Source organism: Phoenix dactylifera, chromosome 6, assembly GCF_051530095.1.
Source record: "Phoenix dactylifera cultivar Ajwa chromosome 6, Ajwa_hap1_PhDact_Kaust_v1.1, whole genome shotgun sequence".
NCBI lineage: Eukaryota > Viridiplantae > Streptophyta > Magnoliopsida > Arecales > Arecaceae > Phoenix > Phoenix dactylifera.
The window spans coordinates 27,417,154-27,443,203 of record NC_143195.1 but is presented as its reverse complement, the minus strand read 5'-3'; the positions used below and the strand labels follow the sequence as shown (position 1 = coordinate 27,443,203).

General features: G+C 37.4%; 1 protein-coding gene across 1 annotated transcript; it reads left to right on the top strand.

Annotated features, from left to right (window-relative positions):
- Nucleotides 1-1,546: 1,546 nt before the first annotated feature.
- Nucleotides 1,547-25,756, top strand: LOC103710360 (chromatin remodeling ATPase BRAHMA-like). Its single transcript, XM_039126707.3, has 14 exons — nt 1,547-2,186; nt 3,502-4,827; nt 4,977-6,287; nt 8,003-8,115; nt 8,362-8,449; nt 8,540-8,626; nt 8,898-8,990; nt 9,078-9,161; nt 15,203-15,406; nt 16,430-16,675; nt 16,755-18,335; nt 18,481-19,005; nt 21,546-21,803; nt 24,818-25,756. The coding sequence occupies exons 1-14, from the start codon at nt 2,007-2,009 to the stop codon at nt 25,535-25,537; spliced, it is 6,816 nt and encodes a 2,271-aa protein (XP_038982635.3). The 5' UTR covers nt 1,547-2,006; the 3' UTR covers nt 25,538-25,756.
- Nucleotides 25,757-26,050: the final 294 nt, after the last annotated feature.

Here is a 26,050-nt window from a genome sequence, read left to right as displayed (position 1 = left end):
TATTAACTATTTTTATTTTATCCAACAATCTAAGTTTTATATATATATATATATATATATATATATATATATATATATATATATATATATATATGATACAAGTATAAGATATTAGTTGGATTAATTTTCTATGAGTTAGCGTATTTCATACTCACCCTCTCTTTTATGACTCAAGTATATGTTCATAGTTACTCTCCTAGATTACATAAATATCATTAATTAATTGTAAGTAAATATTTATAGACCACCCTCCCATCCTCTTGCAAGTAGCGTCAGAAGTTCCCTTTATTATTCCACCAAGTGTTATAAATATATGTTAATTCAACTAATACAACAGGAACGTATAAGATGTTGTGTTACATCTCTCATGATTATAAAATTATCACTAAAATTTTATACGATAGTATAAAATGATAATTATAAATTATTTTATTACTTCATCATTTGGTCATTGCTAGGATTACTATTTGATGTATCATCTAATAAGCTTTATTGGACACTACTACTCATATTACAAATCTTTCTAGTGTTTTTCTTTCTTAAAATTGTTCAGGTCCTCCAACCTACCAAGCAAGAACTTGATGACATGTTTATAAAATAAGCCAATGCACATATAGCATTGATCTTTCTATTTTAATATGATAGATTAATAAACTTGGTCATGTTATCTAAAGGATGCTCATGGAACAACTTATTTATTAGATACTTTTATCTCCGTAGTTCATTGTCTTCACATTTTTGTAGTTTCATGATAACAGCATGATGACGGCGATGATGGTAATGACGATGATAATGATCATGATGATGATGTTTATATTGATGATGATGATTATGATAAGAATAAGAACGACAACGACAATAACAACAATAGCAATAATAATCATAATAATCATACTCATCACTTTCTTCTAAGTTCCCTCACTCTCCACCCTCTCTCAAAATTCCTTATTTACCCATATGTTGTTTTGAGCTAAACAATTTAAAATTAAGAAGCCTACAATGAATATAAATTTAATGATATTGCAATTTATTGACCACTCCCAAATCAACATATCGTCTCTCTTTTATTTTGTCAAACACTTAATTTATGCATTCACAACATGAAAAATAAAATTAGATGGATATATCATACTTATTACTTTTTTCGAACTTAAAAAATCATTTTATATGGATCCAATTCGGATGACCTTCAATTTTCATTCATTTCGTGTTAAATCCAATGATGGATTTTATTCTCCCATCATTTCAAACAACTACTAGCTCTTAAGTCTATCTCAATATCTAACACCTAGAATAAACTCTTTGCTAACAATGTAAGTGGGCTGTGCTTTGTTCAAGATGAGCACGATCGATATCTAAATCATTAGTTGATGGGTCTTGTTTGGGTTAGAACTTAATGTTAGGCTCAGGTTAAGCTCTTATGACATCCTAAGGTTAGAGTTCAATCAAATTAAGCTCGGAGTCCTGGGAAATCGGAGTCGGATTTGGGTCCATCAGACCACCTCTCTTCTGGATTTTAACCGCGGTTATCGGATCCATGCCCCCCGGGGTTGCACGGGGATCGGCATTTCCGATTTCCGCGTGAACGGGAAAAAGAAAACTGATTACGAGAGGAAAAAAACAAAAGAAAGGCGAGAAAATAGGGGACTTCCCTAGGGCTCGAGTTCGGCGGAGGAAGGACGACTCCCCGGTGCTCCGGCGAGATCGAGGTATCCCGGCGAGTAATTCCCCGCACGATCTCCAATCCACCTTCCGATTCGGGGCGAATCGGCGGAGGAATTATTGGAAAACCACTGCAACTAGAACCGCTCTTGGTGGGGCCGGAATTGTGGAAGGGAGAACTGGGGCTGTTTTGGCCTGAGGATTAGGGTTCGGGAACGCTGGTATTTATCCAAGTCTTCTTCGTCTTGGCCGTTGCGGAAAAGTCGGTTCTTTAGGGTTTTGAAGGGGAGGGGGGTGTTGGGGCTCCGCAAATTCCGAATCTTTTCCTTCTTGGCAACGGGCGCATGCAATTAGGTGGTGGGGCCAGCGGACCCGGCCGGAACCCGGCGGTGGCGCCGCCGGGACGGCCGTCGTCGTCGTCGTCTTCTGCTTCACCGTCGTCCTCCTCTTCCGCTGCGTCGGCCTCCACCCATCTAGGGTTGGAATCCATCCAGCAGCAGCAGCAGCAGCTCGCGCTGAGGCAGGTGAGTAGGATTTTAGCGCCTTTTTAGCCTCTATAGCCGTTGCATGGGGATCTGACAAAGTGATGGCGATAAATACGTTTCCTTCCAAATTGGAAGGGAAGTGGCAACGTGTTCGTAGGACTCTGCGGTGGAATTGACGGCCTTGATTCCATCCTTGGAAAAACTTATTGACCTTTTCTACTTATGGGGCTCTGATTTCTTGTTATTGAATTATTTTTTGGGGCTTAAAGTAGTGACCGAATTGCTCGCTACACATTGGCTGCTCCCCTTGTCCTGTTTCCAATTGGTATACTGCTTGTGGGTTTCTATGTGACCGTTACTTTGGTGCAGTTTTTGGTTCCCTTTCCAGTAGTTGGGTATTTTTTCCCCTAATTTTATTCCGTTTATTTTTTTTTTGGATTACTTCTGATGGGATCTTTGTGGATTCGAGCTGTTTAATGATAGGAAAATGGGATTTTTTCCTTTTCATATAAGATTTCTGGTGTCAATTGGGAACTTCTGTCCAAGCTTTTTGAATCTGAATTTGCTTGTTGTATGGATGAGAAGTTTGAATTGAACCGACCAGATTGCGACTATAGTATTTGTTGTCTAATCAGTGGAAGCTTTTATAGCTAATGTTTCAATTTTGTCATCTTTTTCTTATTTATTTTGGGCAGCAATTGGTTAATTTCCCTTTGGTTGACTCTTTGCCCGGCTGCTCTCTTGTCTTAGATGCCATTGATGATGGTCTCACATATGTGTGTTTTGTATTTTGTTTTGCATTGGAGTAAGTTTAGAAATCAAAAGTTCAGCCTGTCCCCCTCTGGAAGGATTCGAAAGTTTTGATCTTCTGATCCATGCTCTGTTTAATGCCATGTCATGTGCTTCTTATAAATCTCTAGTTTTATGTGTACGACCTTCTTTTTTTTTTTTTCAAAATTTATTTTTTGAGTGGAATTCAATTTTATATATACAAATAAAGATTTAATATTGAATTTTATTGGAAATTTAGTATTAGCCTAAATTTTCAGCACTTTTTTTTTTGAGTTTTTTCATATAGTTTTAAATTTCTTACATTTTCCTGCAACTAGCTTTTTGAATGCTAAAACATCATCTTGTGAGTAAAATCTCACACTTATTTGGCCTAAGAGTTGCATGCAATAATAGTATGGTTTTGGATATTCAATGCTGTACTTTTTGCTTGTATATTCTGTTTCTATTTGTAGTATGATGACTAGCAACAAATGAGGGATAATGTATTGCAAAGCTGAACTCGTTGCAGTCATTTAGTAACCTCTGTTTTAAATTATGTACCTCATTCTCCCATTCTTTGCAGTCATTACAGCAGCAGCAGCAGCAGCAGCCTCTGAGAAGGTCTGAAGGAGATCCTTATAGATCTGGTGGGTTACGTGGAGTCATTGGCGGGGATAACTTTCGATCATCTTCGGGTGCTACATCTGTGTCCCAGACACTGAGGAATTTCAATGATGTATATCATCCTCATGCTGGTACCCAACTGCGTTACGGGAACCAGAATAAAGGGCAAAGTATAGAGCAACAACTTCAGAACCCAATTCATCAAGCTTACCTCCAGTTAGCTTTTCAGACTGCTCAACAACAAAAATCTCATGGGAATCTGCTAGTCCAGCAACAAGGTAAGATCAACATGGTTGGTCCCTCTGGGAGAGATCAAGAGATGCACATGAACAATTTGAGAATACAGGATCTTACATTTTGTCAAGCAGCCAATCAAGCACAACCATCAATGCTTACAAAATCATCTGAACATATTGGACCTGGTGAGAAGCAGATGGAACAACCACATGCTAGCTCTGAGAAAAGAAATGAACTAAGGCCTCCCGAGACAGTAATTGGGCAGATAACACCAACAAACATGTTAAGACCCATGCAATCATTACAGGCACAAGCAAACACAGAGAATATTGCAAACAACCAGCTGGTGATGGCTCAGTTGCAAGCTATTCAAGCATGGGCCATGGAGCGTAACATTGACCTGTCTCATCCTTCCAATGCCAATCTGATTGCTCAAGTTTGGCAGTCTGCTAAATTGGCAGCAATGCAGAAGCCAAATGAAATCAGCACTACTGCACAACAGTCATGCTTGCCTTCCTCAAAGCAACAAGCCTTGTCCTCACCAGGTGGCAGTGAAAATTCAGCTCATGGGAATTCCTTGAGTGATCACTCAGTGAAAAATCAACAAACATTCTCCTCGGGGTCAATATCAGGTGCTGGGGGTTCTTCGACTTTAGTGAATTCTTCCAATATTCAGATGCAGAAGCAACTTGCCATTCAGAACAAGGAGAACCAAAATGAGAGGGCTGCCAAATCTCCAGTGGCAAATGGGAATGGAGGGCTAATCGTGCATCCACCACAATTTTCTGGAAACATGAGCCAGACAATTGAACATTCAAATTCTAAGAGCAAATTTTCTGGCACTCAAACACTACCAATGCAGTATTACAGTCAATTGAAGCAAATGAACCAACCAATGTCTCAACCTGCAGTTCCTTCAACTGAGAACATTGGCACCCAATTTCCATCTCATGGAGGATTAGCTCAGGTTACCCCCCAAAATATTGGGTTTACGAAGCAGCAACTTCATGTTCTTAAAGCACAAATATTAGCCTTTAGGCGTATAAAGGTATTCCCCTCCCTTCTTCTTCTGCAGTTTTAGTGATCTGTTCCCTGTTTATTTATTAGGTGAGCTCTTTACTTGATGCAAAAGTGAAGCAGGCACATTCAAATGCAGCGTTAAATTTGTTAATCATGCTCCATCATTATGTTTTGCAGCGTGGTGATCGTAAACTTCCACAAGAAGTTCTTGATGCCATTACACCACCACCTCTTACTTCGCATCTGCAACAGGTTTTCCTTTCACCAGGAATTGCTAACCATGAAAGAACAATTGCAAAGAATGTCAACGAGCGTGTAAGTCATGCAGAGACTGTTGAGAAGGATTCTGTGCTTTCTTCTACAAGTAGAGGACATGATTTGTCTAAGGAGCCTGTTAGTGTGGAGGAGAAAGCAACGATGGTTAGACACTTGGAACGAATATCAGATTCAGCAAAAGAAGTCGCACAAATGGCATCTGTAGAGCAGAGCGGTACCATTTCTGTTAAATCTGAGCAGGATATTGGACAGGAATGTCAAAAGATTTCTACCAAGAGTGATTATAATGCTGAAAAGGATAAGGCTGTTCCAGTGCACCATGCCACAAGTGATGCTGGACAAGTAAAAAAACCAGCCTCCATGAGCAATGCAGCAATTTCAAAAGATGTTGTTGCCACCAGAAAATATCATGGTCCACTCTTTGATTTTCCTTTCTTTACGAGGAAACATGAATCGTTTGGATCAACAGCTGCAAATAGCTCAAGTAATTTAATATTAGCTTATGATGTGAGGGATTTACTTTTTGAGGAAGGGACTGAAGTCTTTAACAAGAAAAGGACAGAGAATTTGAGAAAGATTAGTGGCTTACTTGCTGTTAACTTAGAGAGGAAAAGGATTAGGCCTGATCTAGTTTTGCGGCTGCAAATTGAAGAAAAAAAGCTTCGACTTTTAGATCTTCAGGCTCGTCTGAGGGATGAAATTGATCGGCAACAACAGGAGATAATGGCAATGCCTGACAGGCCATATCGTAAGTTTGTTAAACAGTGTGAACGCCAACGCATGGAGCTCATGAGGCAAGTCCAGCAGTTGCAAAAGACAACTAGAGAGAAGCAGCTAAAATCCATCTTCCAGTGGCGCAAGAAGCTCCTTGAGGCTCACTGGGCTGTTCGAGATGCGCGGACTACTCGCAATAGAGGGGTGGCTAAGTATCATGAGAGGATGTTAAGGGAGTTTTCTAAGAAAAAAGATGATGATCGAAACAAAAGAATGGAAGCATTGAAGAACAATGATGTGGATAGATACCGCGAGATGTTGCTGGAGCAACAGACCAGTATTCCTGGTGATGCAGCACAACGTTATGCTGTTCTCTCATCCTTTTTGTCTCAGACGGAAGAGTATCTTTACAGGCTTGGGGGAAAAATAACTGCTGCAAAGAATTATCAGGAGGTGGTAGAGGCAGCAAATGCTGCTGCAGTTGCTGCACGTTTGCAGGTATGCATCTATTTGTGTATACTGTTGTTGTTTATTGTTTTTTGTTGTTGTTGTTCTTGTTAACTTTTATCCCCTCTTTGTTTTTACTTGCTATCTACAGTCAATTGAGCAATATATGTAGGCCATAAAGTCTAAATGGTACCCTATAAGCCACTTGGCTATTATGATAAGTGGGTTTGGCTTCTAAGACTAGATCTGAAAAGATTATTAGGTTGAGTTTACATGAAGGCAAGGGCCAAGCTCCAGCCCTGTGTTGGTCTATCAATAGGGCCATCTAAAAAACACTCCATTTCATAACTAAACATACCTATAAGTTGTCTCTCCCAAGATTTTTTTTTTTTTAATCAATTCACATATCTAGGAAAGATATGATGCGTGGGGATCTTGCCCCAACGTGGGATTGGAGCCATCCATCAAACACTTCTTTCTTCCAAGCCAGAAATGGGCATTATATGTGTCATATAATTCACAACCATTCATTTTATACTCCTTAAATCAGTGATCTTTGTACCAAACAATCCAGATGAATTTGAATCCTAAAATGCATTGGATGATGAGAGTACAGCTGTTGATGAACAGACCTTCCACTTGAATCAATCATGTACTTTGCACATGTTTGCATCAAAATCATTGACTGCCATCCATTTAATGCTCCATATTAATCGTTCATATGCATCACATGTGCCAACTTTAGTTCACATATGCATATAAAAAGTAATTCTAAGTGGGCAGCATTTAACAAATGTGACTTTCCAAGTGGTGCATGCTTTTCATCACAGTTCGGGTTGGGTCTGCCTAGTTTTAGTGGGTGATCTGATTGCAACAGCAAAAGGTGCTCCCATGGTTTGTAATGCGTTTTCAAGTCCATGCTACTTTACATGTAATATGATTAGCATACCCTAGCATATCATTATGGATGCATGTTGCTCATATGTGCAGTAATAGATACTTTGTTAACATGTGTATTGCATGTTGGCACAGCACATATCATGTTTGTTACAGACATAATATGTTAATTCAAATTGAAACTTCAGGTTCATATTAATCAAAATTTGACATTTATACAAAAGATCATGATTATGAAGATGGGCCTTGGCACAATGGTATGGTTGCTCCATTATGACATGGTGCATGAGTTTGAAATATGGAAACAACCTCTCTGCATGCCGGGTAAGGCTGCCCACATTTGACCCTCCCCAGACCCCACGGTGGTGGGAGGCTCGTGCATTGGGGACGCCCTTTTTTAACAAAAGATTATGATTTTGAGCTCCTGTTAGCTTGCAAACTAGGTGATGCCTTGGTCACACTCTTCTCCTTTGAGGAGGTTCCAAGTTCTAGTTCTGGCTGATGCATTTGCAAGTATTCAGACTTAGGTAATTTGCATCGAGTTGGCCTTCCTTCTCTCTCTCTCTCTCTCTCCACTCATGCAAAAGAAAAACTTGTACACCTTGGTAAATAGCGAGAAGAATAAAGAGTTGGAGCATTGCAACTTTAAAAAAAAAAATTTACAAGCATCTCTTTTATGTCGGAATCAATTTTTGAGTTTAAAAAAATGGAGAGGCTGGGGAATTATAATAAGAGGCAATGTTGTTTTGGAAGAGTCAAGCCTTATAAATCCAATTAATCATATCCTAAACTGCCAGTCCTGGTATGGGGTTGGATGTTTCATGGATGTAACCTGTTTACTGCTGTAACTATAATCTTTTTATGTACAGGGTCTTTCTGAAGAAGAAGTCAAGGCTGCTGCATCATGTGCCGGTGAGGAAGTCATGATTAGAAATAGATTCACTGAAATGAATGCCCCAAAAGATAGTTCATCTGTTAACAAGTAAGCTTATTTCTGAACTATTTTTATGATGCCTTTATCTCAAATCTGTCCGTAACATGTTTTAAATGGTTTTGTTAAATTTTCCGATCATACTGGTTTAAATGTGATTTTAAGTACTCCAAAACAATCTTTTAGCATTATGCAGTAAGTGGAGCATTGGTTTATTATCTTTCAAAATATCAATTTTGTTTGATGAGTTCTTTCTAAGAACTGCTGAATGAGGCTGATCTCTCTCATATCTACCAGGTACTATAATCTGGCACATGCTGTTAATGAAAGAGTTGTAAGACAACCCTCAATGTTACGGGCTGGTACTCTGAGAGACTATCAGCTTGTATGTTGCAACTCAAATGTACTTCATTTCTTTTACATCTGTTAAACCAGGCCAAGGGACGTCATGTGATCTTTATTTGTTTGTTTCCAGGTTGGACTTCAATGGATGCTTTCATTGTATAACAACAAACTGAATGGGATTCTGGCAGATGAGATGGGTCTAGGCAAGACTGTACAGGTTGGTCACTATCATAATTTCTTAACTGACCAGATTAATTTATAATTTTGAGCTGCATTAATATAGGTTATTCTCTTTAATAGCAATCATAAACATTTCTCAGTTAATTTAAGAATGAAATTTAATAATAGACAAATTGTCTTGCTGGTGTGTCATCCAAGAGTGGTCTTGTGTTAGTATTGCATTTTTATATTTTATATGCCTGATGCCGAACTCTTTACAAAATCAGATAAGTTCTGTAACATGGTTATTCCCTTCCTTGTGCAAACAGGTGATGGCATTGATTGCTTATTTGATGGAGTTTAAAGGGAACTATGGGCCACATCTCATAATTGTTCCAAATGCTGTTTTAGTGAATTGGAAGGTCAAATTAATTTCTTTTCATATTTGTTGGTTTGGAATATTTTCTTTTTCTAAAAGCTTCCACACTGACATCTTTGTATTTATTTAGAGTGAATTGCATAATTGGCTGCCGACTGTATCATGTATTTTTTATGTTGGTGGAAAAGATGAACGATCCAGGCTGTTCTCTCACGTAAGATCCTCACTCTTCTGACTTTCCTTGAAAGTTTTCTGCATGTTATATTTGTTTCCTATTCAAATGAATTGTTTGAGAGGTGTAATACATTTAACAGAAGTAATCTAAGAGTTTGAATTGACGGAGATGCTTATCAACCAACATGAACATAAACTTACCTTCATAATTGTAAATATATATTTGTTTGACTTGGATATGGAGAAACTTTGATATTAGATATCTGATTTTCGAACGAAGGTACAGACTCATACTAGTCATTGACCAGTATGGTATGTGCCGCAATATGTACTGGCTGGCTTGGCTTTCAGTAGGTAAACACCTTTAAGCTCGTGCCTTGTAGTACAAGGTCGATCTGTGCTGGTCCTGGCTAGTTCACTCATAAATAACAGTTACCAATTTTTTGGCCACTATGCATATTCTGACCAGGGCTGGTCAATAGGCATAGAATTACACTATTTCTCCCAGCTCTCCAGCTAAAAGATCCACTCCCTTCCCTCTCCCCTGGTTCCAGTCTCCCCTCACTTCTAGCTATAATGAAGCGGCAAAAAATTAATAACATTGACCTAATCTTAGTTTGTCTTATTTATTTCCTCGCACTAACCCTTATCTGATCTCCAATATTCTATGACCGCTGCACTATCTATAATGCTAACACATGCCATATAGAACCTAATTTAGCACCACGGATTTTAGCTTTTTATGTATCATAATTTTCTTTCTTGTGGGGTTATTTTGGTTGTTCAATTTAATTATATTATATGTAGAAGAAGTGTATATGATTTTGGTAGCTTTGGATTATTCTGGTTTAATTTTATGGTAACTTATGACTGTTTGGTTAATATTAATTTTATATTGGAATTTAAAATGAAAAGATGACTCTAATTTTTGGTGGCAAAACTGATTAAATGAGTTCTATTTTTTGGCATAGTATATAACTCTGTGGAGGAGAGTCGTTGCTAAGATCAAGGATCTAAGTGCCTATTTTTATTAGTATGGTACAAGGGGTTGTAATTCTACTGTCCATGTTAGCTTGTAGCACTGTATTACCAGTCAGCACCCAGTTCTTGCTGAATTATATCATTGTTTATTGGTCTATTTTTGATGCATGCAGCAATAACAATTCTAACTAGTTTCTAGCATTATGGATTTGCAGATTGTTGGCCTGTTTTAAACTTGCACCCAGCTGTTCCAAATGCCCTTGTTCTCGTGCAAAACAACCTAGAGCTTTTCTTGATTTACCTTTGTGACATTTTTTTCAAGGATTTAGAAATGTGAATTATAGAATTGAGATGACAATGGCACAGTTATTAGTCTGCAGTGGATTAACGTTTAGTGATCAAGGTAATCCATGATATGGTGTAGTTATGAAGTATACCAGAAAATAAGCTTTTCAAGGTTTCGATAGAATATGTACAGTACCAATTGTGTATTAATCAGTGTTTAGAAACATGGCAACTCAGCTGACTCAAATTTTCAATGGTCCGAGTGGATTGGTGACTCAGATGAGCAAACTCACAAGTCAATACAAAAATAGTTAATATAAAATAGTATTAAATTAATGCAAATACATATTTATATACTAGATTAAATGTATATTCATATACTAAGTAAGTACATTTTTGATATAAATATGTATACAAATATATAAATATAATATGAAAAAAATAAAAATATGTGATATAATATCAAACTATTATGAAATGATCTATAAAAATATAAATATAAAGTATTAGATAATAATTTTATAATTTATGTGCACTTAAATATAGATGGATTTTTTTTTCAATGACAATTCTAAATATTTGATTGAGTTGGATCCTGGATCCACTTAAAAACTTGGCCGAGTTGTTGAGTTAAATCATTGAGTTTTTGATTAAATAATTTCCTCGAATATAATCAATCCAACAAGGAATTTTTTATGGATCTGATCTGGATTGTGTGATCTTGAGTTGGATTGTGGAGTTTTTAAATGCGGGTATTCATGTGTAAATGTAGTTTGTTTTCCTTTTCTAGTTTGCAAATTTCAGACTTGTTTGTGTTGTTAATCATGACAAGAGGTGTATCATGTTAGTGTATACAACAGATTATTTGGAGCACTAAAGAACAATCAAGACAGATATCTACGATCATCTATTCTCTTTGATTTATTTATATTAGATAAAACCATGATTATTTGTTTAATTCGTGTCTATACACCAGTATGAACTTAATACATAAAAAATAAAGACGTGTATGTCAGTTTGCTCATTGCTTATCTTTTCACAAAATTGCATGCTTTTCATGTGGGTGCGTGCCACATGTTTCCTCATTATGGTACGGGTTGCTGTGCAAGCTGGTCACTAACACAGGCCTATCAGATCATGCTTACCTCATGCATGATAGGTTGTATTCTAAATTTTAATATCAAATTCCTGATTTGAGAATCCAATCACAGATCGACTACCATAGTTACAAGGACATGAGAATGCAATAGAGAAGGAAAAGTAGAGATTTGAGATATTAAATCATGAAAATTTTAGGTGATACAGGTAGAGCAATTAGCATGTAGGTTTCACGAGAAAAGAGTAATTTTTATTAAGCCCTATTTACTAGCAGGCTAACTGTGCACAAGTCAAAAACACATGTTTGTGCTACCTAAAAGGGTACCTGTATTCTTGATCATATTGTGCATGGGTGCATCTTCATGCTTGTATTTTTTTGAAGTCTTAGTTGCTAATGGGCCAATTCTACATAAGTCAAATATACATATATGTGTTATCTAAATCGCTGCCTGTATCTGTTGATCATATTGTGCATGGCTGCATCAGCATACTCTTGTGTGCGCGCGCTATTTACTAGTGAGCCAAATGTAAACAAGTCAAGTACATAAAAAATGTCCTATCTAAATCGGTGCTTGTATTTCTTGTTCGTATTGTGCATGGGTGCATGCTTTTTTGTCTGTGTTTCTGTGCGAGTTAGTAATTTTTACTAATGGACAAATTGTACCAGTGGCTCAACTGTACACAAGTCAAATACACATTTATGTGCTAACTAAATCACTGTCTGCATTTTTGGATCATATTGTGCATGGGTGCATCTGCATGCTTGTGCTTGTGTGTGTGTTTGCCTGTGCATGTGCATGAATATTAGTTTTCTTGGCAGGGATGTACCTTGGGCAGTGTTGGTTAAGTTGTGGTTACTGGATGGTTATCCATACAAGCAGCCAAACACTGTCAAAAAATAAAGTTAATTCTAGCAAGTCAATGCACCAAAAAGGTGCTTAGCTTGGTGAAATTATTTCATCCTCCTAGGTGTGAAAACTTTTACTCATAGAACTCTCTCTTCTCCCTTCTATACATTTTCCCACAACTTAACCCACTAATTCTCAAACTTCAACCAAACGGCCTAGGGATAAGTGATTAAGAGTTACCTTGAGTTAAATGTGTCTACACCCTAGTCAGCCATCTAGCATCCAAACACTACCTTAGGGCTGAAAACGGACCAGATATGAATTGGATATCAATGTATTTATATTTGTATCCATTTTAATTTAGTGAATACTAATACAAGTATAGATATTAATTGGATGCTAAATTTTGTATCCGTATTTGTTTTAAATGGGTTTGGATATGAAGGAGATATTGACAATATGGATACTAATGCAAATATAAATCAGACAGTTAAATTTTATGAATAGAACCATGGCTCACTGTACTGATCCAAATCGGGTGGTATGGGATGCATCGTACCGATACCCTGTACGGATGGTGTACTGACACTCAGGAGGTCCAAAAGACCTCATACCATACCGTATCGACGCAGTGTTGGTGTGGTACTGGTACAATGTTTGATATTAAAACGGCAAACCTTAAGTAGAACATTTGTCCACTTTATATCTTTTTCAATTTGAAATATGTATATAAGCCTCCCAACTTACTTTTTTATATTCTAAGACAAATTAATGATTGTACAAAAAACAATAAAGATATAATTGCATCTATGTAATCATCTGAATCTTTTAGTTGATCTTAATAATTCTACTACACTGCATAATTTGGATTAGAGGAAAACTGTCTATAAAGGATGTGACCATCAAATTAAAGATGTCACTACATGGAGATAAAATTAGACTAAGGTCATATTGATGCTGACACTTATTTTACTTTGGAGTTTATCAGAGATAAATGAAGCAAAATAGAATTGCAAGTTGAAATTGATATTTGGATATGGATTGGATTTTGGTGTATCTGTATCTGTATCTGCTTTCCTATGACAGACAGTGTTGTTAAAAGTGTTCACCTAGGCTTAATTTGGCCAGGCTGCCTAGGCCAAGCTTGTTGGAACCCTACCTCTTTAAAAGGTTTCTTTTCCCTTTTTTCTGTTATTGCATTTGGGATCAATGGCTGCCGACATGGAGAGAAAATTAAATTAAAGATGTCACCACATGGAGAGAAAATTAGACAAAGGTCATATTGATGCTAACACTTATTTTATCAGAGATAAATGAAACAAAATAGAATTTTAAGTTGAAATTGATATTTGGATATGGATCAAATTTTGGTGTATCTGTGTCTGTATCTGCTTTTCTATGACAGATACAGTGTTGTTAAAAGTGAGAATTAAAGATGTCGCTTCATGGAGAGAAAATTAGACTAAGGTCATATTGATGCTGACACTTTTACTTTGGAGTTTATCAGAGAAATGAAACAAAAATAGAATGCCAACTATCAAATTAAAGATGTCACTACATGGAGAGAAAATTAGACTAAGGTCATATTGATTCTGACACTTGTTTTTCTTTGGAGTTTATCAGAGATAAATGAAATAAAATAGAATTGTAAGTTGAAATTGATATTTGGATATGGATCGGATTTTGGTGTATCTGTATCTGCTTTTCTATGACAGATACAATGGTGTTAAAAGTGTTCACCTAGGCTTAATTTGGCCAGGCTGCCTAGGCCAAGCTTGCTCGAACCCTACCTCTTTAAAGGGTTTCTTTTCCCTTTTTGTTGTTTTTGCATGTGGGTTGATCAATGGCTGCCAACATGTCAACCGACAGTGACAAGCGAGAGCGATGGCTACAATGACCAGCATTGCTCTTCATCTGGCCATTCTTCCACTTTTCCCCCTAACTTTTCCTGTTTGTTGTTCTACTTGCTACATTCTACTTTGGTTGCTTCTCTTCCTTTCACTTCTTGCTAGGTGCTGGCTACCTGGCTTATTTTGCAGCTTGTTGTATGCTGCAGTGGTAGCAATTCTGTTACTGCTCTCTTTGTGGATTTTGATCTTTGGACATTATAAGCATGAAAAATAGGTTCATGAATCATTATCCTACATATCATGAAAAAAGATTGTATATAGAATATATGGACGTGTTTATTTGTGCATATGATTAAAGTATGAATAATAAAAGCTTAAAGAGCTTTCCACCCTAAATGGCTGCCTAAGCGCCTCAGTGCCCACCTAGGCCATACAAGCGGTCCACCACTTAGCCTTGTTAGGCAATTTGACAACTGTGGATGAATACAAAGGCATATACAAATGATGCCATAATTTGCATCTATATCTAGATAGATTTGGATATGAAAATGGATTTAAACGGATAATATTTTACCCATTTTCACCCCAATGCGCCCTACACCCTATCTACTTCCGTTTCACCATTTTGTCTATAGATAATTAAATGTTAGTGAATAATATTATTTTGATGCATTTAAGATTGAATTTATTGACTAAATCAGGTAAGTAAATGTGTGATATATGATTAGGCTGCTTCTATGGCCCATAACCTTGACATACTCTGGAGGTTATATACTACACATTCCAATTTACACATTTACACATACAGTTAAGAGCCTACTCACTAGCTCTGGAAAATGCTAGCATTTCTCTGGTTTATCCTCATGGTATCTTCAAGTACATAACTCGTGTGTCAATTACCTACTTTAGTTGCGATTTTCAGTTGCAAACTTTTTTTAAAACATTAAATCTTAGAACATGTTCTAGTTCAATTTATGCTAAATGAGGTTGACATCTAAAAGTTTAAATCTGTTGCCCAGGAGGTTTGTGCCATGAAATTTAATGTGCTTGTTACAACATATGAATTTGTCATGTATGATCGCTCAAGGCTGTCAAAAATTGATTGGAAGTATATAATCATTGATGAAGCCCAAAGAATGAAAGACAGGGAGTCAGTTCTGGCTCGTGATCTCGACAGATACCGTTGCCAAAGACGGCTGCTTCTTACTGGGACACCTCTGCAGGTCTGCTTATTTTCTAGAGCATGGAATTTTTCATTTTAATTTCTGTTTACCACAAGGCACACATGAACATGGATACCTAGATAAGAATCACAACAATTTGAATTGCATACTTCATATTGTCGTATTACATGCACACAAATTTCTCTGCTGATTTCTTGAATTATTCGAATTTTATCAGTAGAAGTAGTAAACTTGGGCAGGTTAGTAGTGCAAACAATTTAGGTCAGTTTTGGTTGAACCTGTAAAGCTTGGATCTAATATTATTAGTTATAACTAATATAACTTATAATATAGAATTGGATATGACTAAATAGAATTCTATTTTTCTAATAGATATTTCTGATAGAAGTATATGATTATTTAGTAGAATTTTCATTCTATCATGCTAATGACATTAATAATTATTTATCAAGATTATAATCTTCTTCCAGTCACCAGTTGACCTTGATTGCTTAGCTATGCATTTTTAGTCTTCTTATCCTACCAAGGTATCCTCTTAGTTAAATAGGCCATGTTAGTAGTTAAAACATGTAGGTCCCACTGTACTGGCAATATCTAAAGAAGTAAATTGAGTTAAAATGACTAAAATTAAATGCCGAGATAAGTAGGTCCAACAATAGAGCAGACTTTGTAATAGCTTGATGTAGAACTTGATAAATGGGACTTATAGAAAGGAAGCAAATGAGAGCTTCTTCATGGGTTACTTTTATTATTTCTGGTGAAACATCCTCTGTTTTCGCTTGGTACATTATGCTCGTGAGTTTCTGGTTAACTGATTTAATTGGTTAAAAGTTGTAGGTGAGGTGTGCGATGCGAAGTTCAATAATAGTAAAGGAATATATGGCTACGCTAGCTTAGGGGCAATAGCCAGTTTTCTCTCTTTAATATTAACCTTATTTCATGGTAGTTTGTGATTCTGGTGTTATGTAATATGTTTCTTGCCATTTGAACCTTAGAATAATATCTAGCTTGCATTGTCATATACTGTGTTTGCAATTAGATGGTTCATGTTGTTTGCTACAGAATGATTTGAAGGAACTTTGGTCCCTCCTAAATTTGCTTCTACCAGAAGTATTTGATAATCGAAAAGCATTTCATGATTGGTTCTCGAAACCCTTCCAAAAGGATGGTCCTTCACATAGCTCAGAGGAGGATGACTGGCTTGAGACTGAAAAAAAGGTTATTATAATCCACCGCCTTCATCAGATATTGGAGCCCTTTATGCTAAGGCGCCGTGTTGAAGATGTGGAAGGGGCACTTCCTCGGAAGGTGAGTATTTCACCAAGATTTTCTTTAATCTGTTTTCCTGAATCGTTACAAGAAATATTGAGTTAATTCATGATTACAGGACTCCATTGTTTTGAGGTGTAGAATGTCAGCTATTCAGGGTGCCATATATGATTGGATTAAATCCACTGGTACCATTAGGGTTGATCCTGAGGATGAGTTACGCAGGTCTAAGAAGAATCCATTGTACCAGGTTAAGGCCTATAAGAATCTTAACAATAAATGTATGGAGTTGCGGAAGGCATGCAATCATCCTTTACTAAATTACCCTTATTTTAATGACTACACCAAGGAATTCATTGTCAGATCTTGTGGCAAACTTTGGATCCTTGATAGGATTCTTATAAAACTCCAGAGAGCAGGTCATCGTGTGCTTCTCTTCAGCACTATGACAAAACTTCTTGATATATTAGAGGAATACTTGCAATGGCGACGGCTTGTCTACAGACGGATTGATGGTACAACCAGTCTAGAAGACCGTGAAGCAGCTATAGTGGATTTCAACAGCCCCGAATCCGAGTGTTTCATTTTCTTGCTTAGTATTCGTGCCGCTGGAAGAGGTCTAAATCTTCAGAGTGCAGACACAGTGGTGATATATGATCCAGATCCAAATCCTCAAAATGAGGAGCAAGCAGTGGCCAGGGCTTATCGCATTGGACAGCAGAGAGAGGTGAAAGTCATATATATGGAGGCAGTTGTTGACAAAATCTCAAGCTATCAGAAAGAAGATGATTTGAGAAATGGAGGTACAGGAGATCTGGAGGATGATCTTGCTGGTAAAGATCGGTATATTGGGTCAATAGAGAGCCTCATACGTAACAATATCCAACAATATAAGATTGATATGGCAGATGAAGTTATAAATGCTGGACGGTTTGATCAAATAACAACACACGAAGAAAGGCGGATGACTTTAGAAACACTATTGCATGATGATGAGAGATATCAAGAAACTGTTCACGATGTTCCATCCATGCAAGAGGTAAATCGCATGATTGCTCGTAGTGAAGAAGAGATTGAGCTATTTGATCTAATGGATGAAGATTTTGTGTGGACTGGTGATATGGTGAAGCACAATCAGGTTCCCAAGTGGCTTCGTACTAGTTCTAGAGAAGTAACAGCTATTATTGCTAATTTAACTAAGAAACCATCAAAGAACATTTTAGCTGAAAATATTAACTTGGAATCAGGTGAAATATATTCTGGCACATTCCCTGGTAAAACTGAGAGACGAAGAGGTCGGCCAAGGGGTCCAACAACTAACAAAAACCATTCTGTTTACATGGAATTGGATGATGAAGATGGTGAGGATTCTGATGCTAGCTCAGAAGAGAGGAATATATACTCATTCCATGAAGAAGAGGGAGAAATAGGAGAATTTGAAGAGGAAGAATCTAATGGTGCTGTTGATGCGCAGCATACTAATAGACATGAATCTGAGGAACAGGGTTTAGCTTATGATGATATCCCTCGAACAATGGAAGACCGAAGAAATGTTCTTATGTTTGAAGAAGCTGGTTCATCAGGATCATCTTCTGGAAGCCGAAGATTGCCTCAACCTGCTACTCCTTCTGTATCTTCACAGAAATTTGGCTCTCTATCTGCTTTAGATGCCAGGCCGCGTCGTCCTTCAGAAAGGATGGTGGGTAGCTAATTTTCCTTCAAACGGTTATGTTATTATGTACTTTTAGCTGGTTATGTTATTTTATACTTCAAGCTGGTTATTTTATTTTATACTTTCATGTAATTTTCAACTGTCTAAAATTGCTTTAAATGGTAATGTCCAGCAAGATGAGCTTGAGGAAGGAGAAATTGCTGTATCAGGTGATTCTCAGATGGATCTCCAACAATCAGGAAGTTGGATTAATGAGCGTGAGGATGGTGAGGATGAACAAGTTCTCCAACCAAGGGTAAAGCGTAAGCGCAGTCTTCGTGTTCGTCCTAGACACACTGTGGAAATCCTAGAAGAAAAATCCAGCAATGAGAGAATCTTCTCTCAGTGTAGGTCCCAGCTTCCCTTGCAGGTGGACCATGACTTTGATATGCAATTTAAGGCCGATTTGGAACTGGAGACATTTAATGAGCCTGTTTCAGATAGGCATGATGTTAATACTACTCTTAAGCAAAGGCGCAATTTACCATCAAGAAAGACATCAAATATCAGTACGCCAAAATTCAGCACATCAAGATACATGTCCGGATCTGCAGAGGATGCCAATGAACATTCTAGGGAAAGTTGGAATAGCAAGGCCACAAATACTGGTGACCCTAGCTTCACTGGCACAAAAATGTCAGATAGCACGCAGAGGAAGGTAGCTGTCCTTGTCTTGTTTGTCTCTTTATGTCAGTAGTGTGCATGCATATGTATGTATATGCGCGCGTGTGATGACTAGATTTTTCTGACCTGCTCGTACTTTAAAAGAAACTAAGTCTTTATATTTCTAACTTTATAACTACTCAGAAAGGATTATATTATATGAGTTATTAAAATTATTTGTGCTTTGATAATTTGTACCATGGCTTAACTAATAAGCCTTAGCTAAGCTATTTGCATTTGGCTATTTCCACTTCTTTCAATTTGCAAGAACTAGCATTTTCTATGATGTAAGTAATGCAGCTGATGTTTTTAAGTTACACGTATGAAAGAAATGAAATATGAAGTATGGCTGCTGAGTTCCATATACATTTTGCAAAACAATAAAATCATTTTTGTTCGGAGCTGTATTCGCCAATTTATGTCATTGCGATACTGAGATGGGTCTGTGAGGCAATGCATAAATCCTGTCATTTATTTTCTCTGACGCAATGTAGAACTTACAAATGATGTAGAAAATAGTTTGGATGACATTCAAGTTTGAATTGTTAAGTTATTAAGTTCTAGGGTGCACTCCCTGCAACAGTTTTCCTTTGTTCTTTTTTCCCTAATAATTTAATAGCTGTATCCTACTTATATCCTAAGGTCATCATACATGTTAGTTGTTCATGCATAAAATGATGCAACAACCTCACATTTGCCCCTGTGTCTCCCAAGGTGCATTGCAGGGAATAAGCAGTTTGAATACAAACTGCTTAGTATATGCTTAGACATTTGTGTATAAGTCTTGAGCTTATAGGATTATACGTGGTGCTAACCATATGGTGTGAAAATGAGACTCCTTAGTATATGCTTAGACATTGGGTATAATTCTATGTATTTAGTGGATTGAGTATTACCTTTTGTTCAAGTTTGTGTGTCCCCCTCCCTCCCCACCCCCAAAAAGAGGGGCGAAAGAAAAACACAGTAACAATTGATTGGTAGAATACAATACCGAATTTAGATGCATATTTTTGTTGCATTCATCTGGAATACTATTTTATTTTCTTGTATTTTTTTTGTCGATAGTTCATCTCCCTCTAAATTTTATTTTGAGCTATAAATATGAATTATAACTATTGGGTCCTAGTTATGTTCTTGATTATCCATTACCATGACCAAGGTTGATGAGAATAAATGTGATTGTTCAAATCTCAAAGTGACTTATATTTGATCAAATTAGATCTAAGAAATAATTAGGAGGGAAGGTTGGTTTTTTTTTTTTTTTGGGGGGGGGGGGGGGGGGGGGGGCGCTTTTACCCAATTGAGTCCAGAATTGAGTATGCTGGCAACTCCTCATGCCTAGAAAGCTAAAGCATGGAACAAACATGCATGAAAAAGGAAGGGAATAAACAAGAAGATACACTGAATTCTGTTAATCTTATATAACATCTTTCAAATGAGATTGGTTCTGAAGACCAATCTTAGTTTTGAATCTCATGAATCTAATCAAACCAGTTTTAACCATTAAAACAAACATATGGATAACCTGAATCTCGTCATATAATTTTCAATGGACCTAATGTTTGCCATGTCTGACGCATGAGTGGAGATGAATGAACTTCCTGGCAGAGCCTCACACACCAATCAGTAGTTTGCTTCTAGTAGCAGACAGATGATGCCACCATTACAATGAGTCCTTTTGGTTCATTTAGCGCATCCTAAAGACGTTTCATGGAGATGCCTGAAAATCATGCATAATGTAGCTGAAACAGATATCCTAGTTTCAAGTTATGACCCTTGAAAGCAGTGGCAGTAATTGAACACATAAATAGGAAAGGAAATAAGAGAATTTAACCTACAAATGTTGTCAGTTCAAAAGAGGTACGAACAAATTAAGATTAATTATGTTAATGGAGAATTGGAGATTATTGCTCGATTGGAACGTTCTCTTTGAGGTTCAGCTGTAAAACTTCTTTGGAGGTTATCAAGTCAAGACTTCCAAGTTGAACATCTTGTTTGTCATACTTGGGTTTCTGATAGCTTTGCTCTTTGAAAATCTTTGGTCGAGGGTATCAATTTCTAACATACTATGTAGTTAATATTTTATACTTGTGATGGTAATAAATTTGTCCAATCTGATTATGATCATGATGATAACTTGCCCCCACCTCCTTTTTATCTTTATATTTACTTGAACAAATAGACTGATTTATTGATGAAGTTCTATTTACGCTTTATGGAAAAAAAGCAGCTCTTTCATTTAGAAAATAAATTCTTACATTGTTAATTTATATTTGTCAAATAATGAACAGTCAATTCCTGATAAATAGATAGCCATGAACATGAATTATGCTGCATCTTTGTTGTATGTTGTTCCGTTCTGTGGTATATTTCCTTCAACTCTCCTTGCAAAATCACTATTTTAATTTAAGATATGCATTAAAGATCTGAAGCCATGCAATGCACATTGTTATTGCATCATCATTCCCATGCCTAATAAAAATGGTAAATTAGTAAATGGGCAACTATCATCATATTTTATTGTTTTTTTTCTAGTGCAAAAATGTTATTAGCAAGCTTCAGAGGAAAATCGATAAAGATGGCTATCAAGTTGTTCCCCTGATTTCTGATTTATGGAAGAAGAATCAGAATGCTAATTTCATGAGCACTTCTACTGTTACAAGTAATGTTCTAGATTTACGAAGAATTGATCAGCGTGTGGACAGTTTAGAGTACAATGGGGTGTTGGACCTCATAGCAGATGTGCAGTTGATGTTGCAGAATGTTGTTCAATTTTGCAATTACTCATATGAGGTATGCTTATTTCATTCTCATCTTAATACTTCTTCTAAGAAACTAAATTTCTGAAATCATGCAAATTATTGGCATGTATTTGTCTAATTATGAAATGTTTGTGGATGATTGAATATAAGTCTTGTTAATTGAAAGCCACCTGTGTGAATTGAAAGCTTTCATTATGTCTATAATTATTTGAAATTACATATTTATAGTACTTTTATTAAATCTCTGAGAAGAGCTTTTGTAGGTGGTTTTCCAAAGTCATCATCTTGTTTTAGTTGGTTGGTACAATTACCAGAGTGAGTAGCCCTCATATTGAGGTATCTAGTCAGTGGCTAGTGTAAAGGATATTAGAAAATTACTTATTTTCATAAATATATAAGATAACCAAATGTGTTGGAAACAGATTAAAAGAAATTAAAAAAAATATATAAGGTAACTAAGAAAAAGTAATTTGACATATAGTTGTTATTAGAGGTCTTTAACAAGCAAACTGTTTGTAGGTAGCTTGTTTTCTCGAGGTCTATCTTGAAAATAGCTCACTCAATTAGTATATGAGCTGAGGTTGATATTTGCCCTGCTTGCTGGATGTTAAGGTTCGACTTGATTAAGCTTCAAATGCATATCATAATCAATAAATATACCATACATTATTTTTTCTTGTTATTATTTGTAATGTTTTATTGAATTCTATCAATGGATTTTGTGCATAAATAGGAATTCCATATTTGTATATTTACCTGTCAAAAAATGGATAGTGCATGTATGTCCTATCTAACACTTTAAAATTTGCACATTACCTTCCTGCCATCTTGTTTCTGTTTGTCATTTGGGCCTGGCTTAATTGACTAATTTTCCTAAATAAGACATTCTTTATAAGGGGAGTACCTCTTTTTTTTGGCTAGATGTGTATATGTAGTTTATGCTTTTTGATGGTAAATCAAGTAATTAAGCACTTTTTGGAGACTTTATGTGCAAGAATCCTTGGAAAGATAAAATGATAACCATAATTCTAATTTGAAGGATGTCATCTAACAATGGCAGCACATGCGCAATATTTGAATTTTGGAGGGGCACATATGCAAGTTTCAGGTTTTCGGAGGGATATACATGCACAATTAGGCGCTTTTTGAAGTGCATATATGCAAAAATCCCAATATTTTATGTATAAAAAAAGAATTCCATGGATTACGATTTACTTTCAAGGTTCCTTGTTGGTGAAATGGTAGACACGCAAGACTCAAGATCGCATGCTAAAGAGCATGGAGGTCGCGATGTTTACTTTCTAGGAACATTCGAAAAAGTTTGTTTGATGTCTAACAGTGTAGAATGGAGATTAGTCCAGCCTATGTATGTGAAAGCCATGGCGGATCTTAAGATCTTGCCGGTCCTTTGAACAGGCTGATTGCAAAGCAGCTTTAGATCACACTTAATTCTGAGTTTGAAATTTGCTTGATCACTAAACAAGCCATGCTTGAGGATGCCAGTGGTAAAATGCAACTCAAAGTCAGGCCTTTCCAGGCCCACTTCCAACCCTAACAAGGAAAGATCTGGGGGAGAGGAAAATTGAGCTTGTGGATTTATAAAAGAATGAAAAGAGAGGTTCTAGCCTGCCTTTTGTATAGGAGAAAAGAGATGGAGGTATAAGGTTCCATATTTATATTTCAAAAACTTGTAGATTGTAGAGTGCAATCCTATTGACTTTGGGACTTTCTTGTATTTGAAGTATAACTAGGATTATCTGACAGTCCCTATTAATGTACATTTCTAATGGAGAATAAATTTTGGGCTAATTGATAATTTGATATGCATTACTTAAGGGCTTCCATTCCAGCTGAGACTTTCCAAAGGCCATCCAAACATCGCTTGTTTAATCTTTTGGAGAACATAGAGGAGATATGTCTCAAAGAACATGAGTCCTAAGACACTCTTCTATTCATCATTGGTGCATGAGCACTGACAGCCCAACTGATAACAAATTGTTGTTTTTGGTTCTGCCTATGCTTTACTGTCTTGGAGTTGAATTTGAAGCTCCTTATAAGAAATGCCAAATGTCGTGTAGACCCGACATCTGAATAGAGAAAACAGGGTTCATGTGAGGTTTTCTCAATTAACTTCTTCATTTGGTTCAGCTTCATTTCCTTTAAAAGATGGTAATTTCTTTTCTTCCATGCAAACTTTTGTGTTCCTTCCTATTCGTCTTTTTCCTTCTTGATGAAAAGGATCTGCCAATCGAGCGGTAAGTCATTCTTCTGGTATGAAAGGGCAGAAATGTCCGTTCTCAAAGTGGTCTAAGATCTTGCAGATAGTTATCTCCACCAGTTGACAACCCAAGAGGATGTGCCAATATTTGTTGTCTGTCCATACATCTGTAGACTTCTCTAAAGGTAGGTAGAAAAATAACCTGATCTAGTAGTTTCAAGCATTCCCAACAGTCCTCTATGAATGTTTGTATCAAACAGAGAAGTAGCATCCACCATTTAGTTTACTGACTGGGGAGATGCGATTATTCTTGATATGGTTGGGGCTCCGCAACTCTTTTATGCAGGCTGTGTTTTTTCTGATTGTCAGGGCACTAAACTAGGTTCAATACACGTCCTCGTATTATCAGCAATAGACCATGCTGGGGGTTAAGGAAACATGTTGATATGCTGTTTTGGTATTGTTTTTAGGGATTTTAAAGTGATTAGCTGGTGCCTTGGTAAAGCAGTAAAAATATTTAACCGTGGCTTTTTATCTCCGGGTATATATACATCATCATCTTTGAAACCCCGCTCACATATAGTTTTTCATTACTCGATAATTTTTCCTCTCTGTCCCAATCATGGGCCTCAGAAAATCTGACCTAAAGATCTTAAGATGAAAGAGTTTAGGGACACTATTCTACTGATGTCAAGACTGATTGGAGGGTGAAAATGATTAGAAGCTAATGTTGGGAGGTACTAACACTGAAGTGAAGCATTAGTCTCTCTGTGTAGATACATGATCCTTTAGGTAAGGTCTTGTTAATCTTTCAATTCTCTATGCAGGTAAAATATGAAGCTCGAAAACTTCATGACATGTTCTTTGATATCATGAAGATTGCGTTCCCGGATACAGACTTTCGAGAAGCTAGAAATGCATTCACTTTTCCCTCTCCTGGAGGAACTGGGAGTGCCCTGTCTCCGAAACTGGCTGCCTCAAGCCAAAGCAAGCCACATCATCATAAGACTGTCACAGATGTAAAACCAGAGCCAGGTCCTGTCAAGCTTGCACCTCGTGGCCCTGTGCCTCCGGATGAAGACGGGGGGAGGGCTCGTGGCCGCCCCTCCAAGTCCCAGAAGGAATCCAAGCCTGCCGGTGGGAGCGGCGGGGAGCATTCAGCGCCTGAACTCTCGCCTCTGCTGACACACCCAGGGAATCTGGTCATTTGCAAGAAGAAGAGGAAGGATAGGGACAAGCCTGCTGTGAAGAGAATGGCCCCCATGTCTCTGCCTGGCCCAGGGCCGGCAGGCCCTTTATCTGCGGCTAACCCACGTCAGGTGGGTCCCAAGTCCCCGCCCAGCACCAATCGTAGTCCCAGAATCCCAGTCCACAAGGATGCATACCCAACTCAACAAGCATTGCATCCCAATCAGTGGGCTTATCAGCCAGCACAGCAGGCTGTTGGTGGGATAGGCGGGCCTCGAAGCATGGACGAAGTCCAGTGGGCCAAGCCTGTGAAGAAAATGAGGACAGATACTGGTAAAAGAAGGCCGAGCCATCTGTGAGTTATGATGTGTTTGTATGTCCTACTTTGTATGCTCTGGCAATCGAGAGGTGATGCATCCCCACCACCCTTTCTCTGTATGCTGCTTTTTACATCCCCCAAAACCTCTCTCATTTGATGGTAGTGGCTGTGATGATAGTGTTTTACAAATTCAAGGAAAGACAGGAGGGAAAGAAACAGTTTCTGAGCAATGAATTTTCTCATGTTTCTGTTTTTAAAATGTCTGTGAGGTATCTTGAATTCCTTGGCATCTTCCAGCAAATTAATGGTACTTTTGTTTCTGTTTTGACTCCCTGTTATCAGAGGCAGGGCTGGTGGAAGGAGCATGCGTTTTCTTCATCATGAATCTTCTCCCATCATTTACTGGTGTAGAAACTGGCAGGACCTCGGCTGCTTTTCACTGACAGCTCCAGTTCTAATGTCTCCTGAGAAAGAGGGGGGGGGGGGGGGGAAGGGATAGAGCTGACATGTCATCTGGTCTGACACATGGTCTCCACCTGGATGATCATTCCAA

Excerpts from the sequence above, each read along its gene's own strand:
- LOC103710360 (XM_039126707.3), top strand. The coding sequence starts at position 2,007 with ATGCAATTAGGTGGTGGGGCCAGCGGACCCGGCCGGAACCCGGCGGTG. Across the intron at positions 4,828-4,976 it reads TAGCCTTTAGGCGTATAAAG|CGTGGTGATCGTAAACTTCC; the intron begins GTATTCCCCTCC and ends TATGTTTTGCAG. Across the intron at positions 8,116-8,361 it reads GATAGTTCATCTGTTAACAA|GTACTATAATCTGGCACATG; the intron begins GTAAGCTTATTT and ends CATATCTACCAG.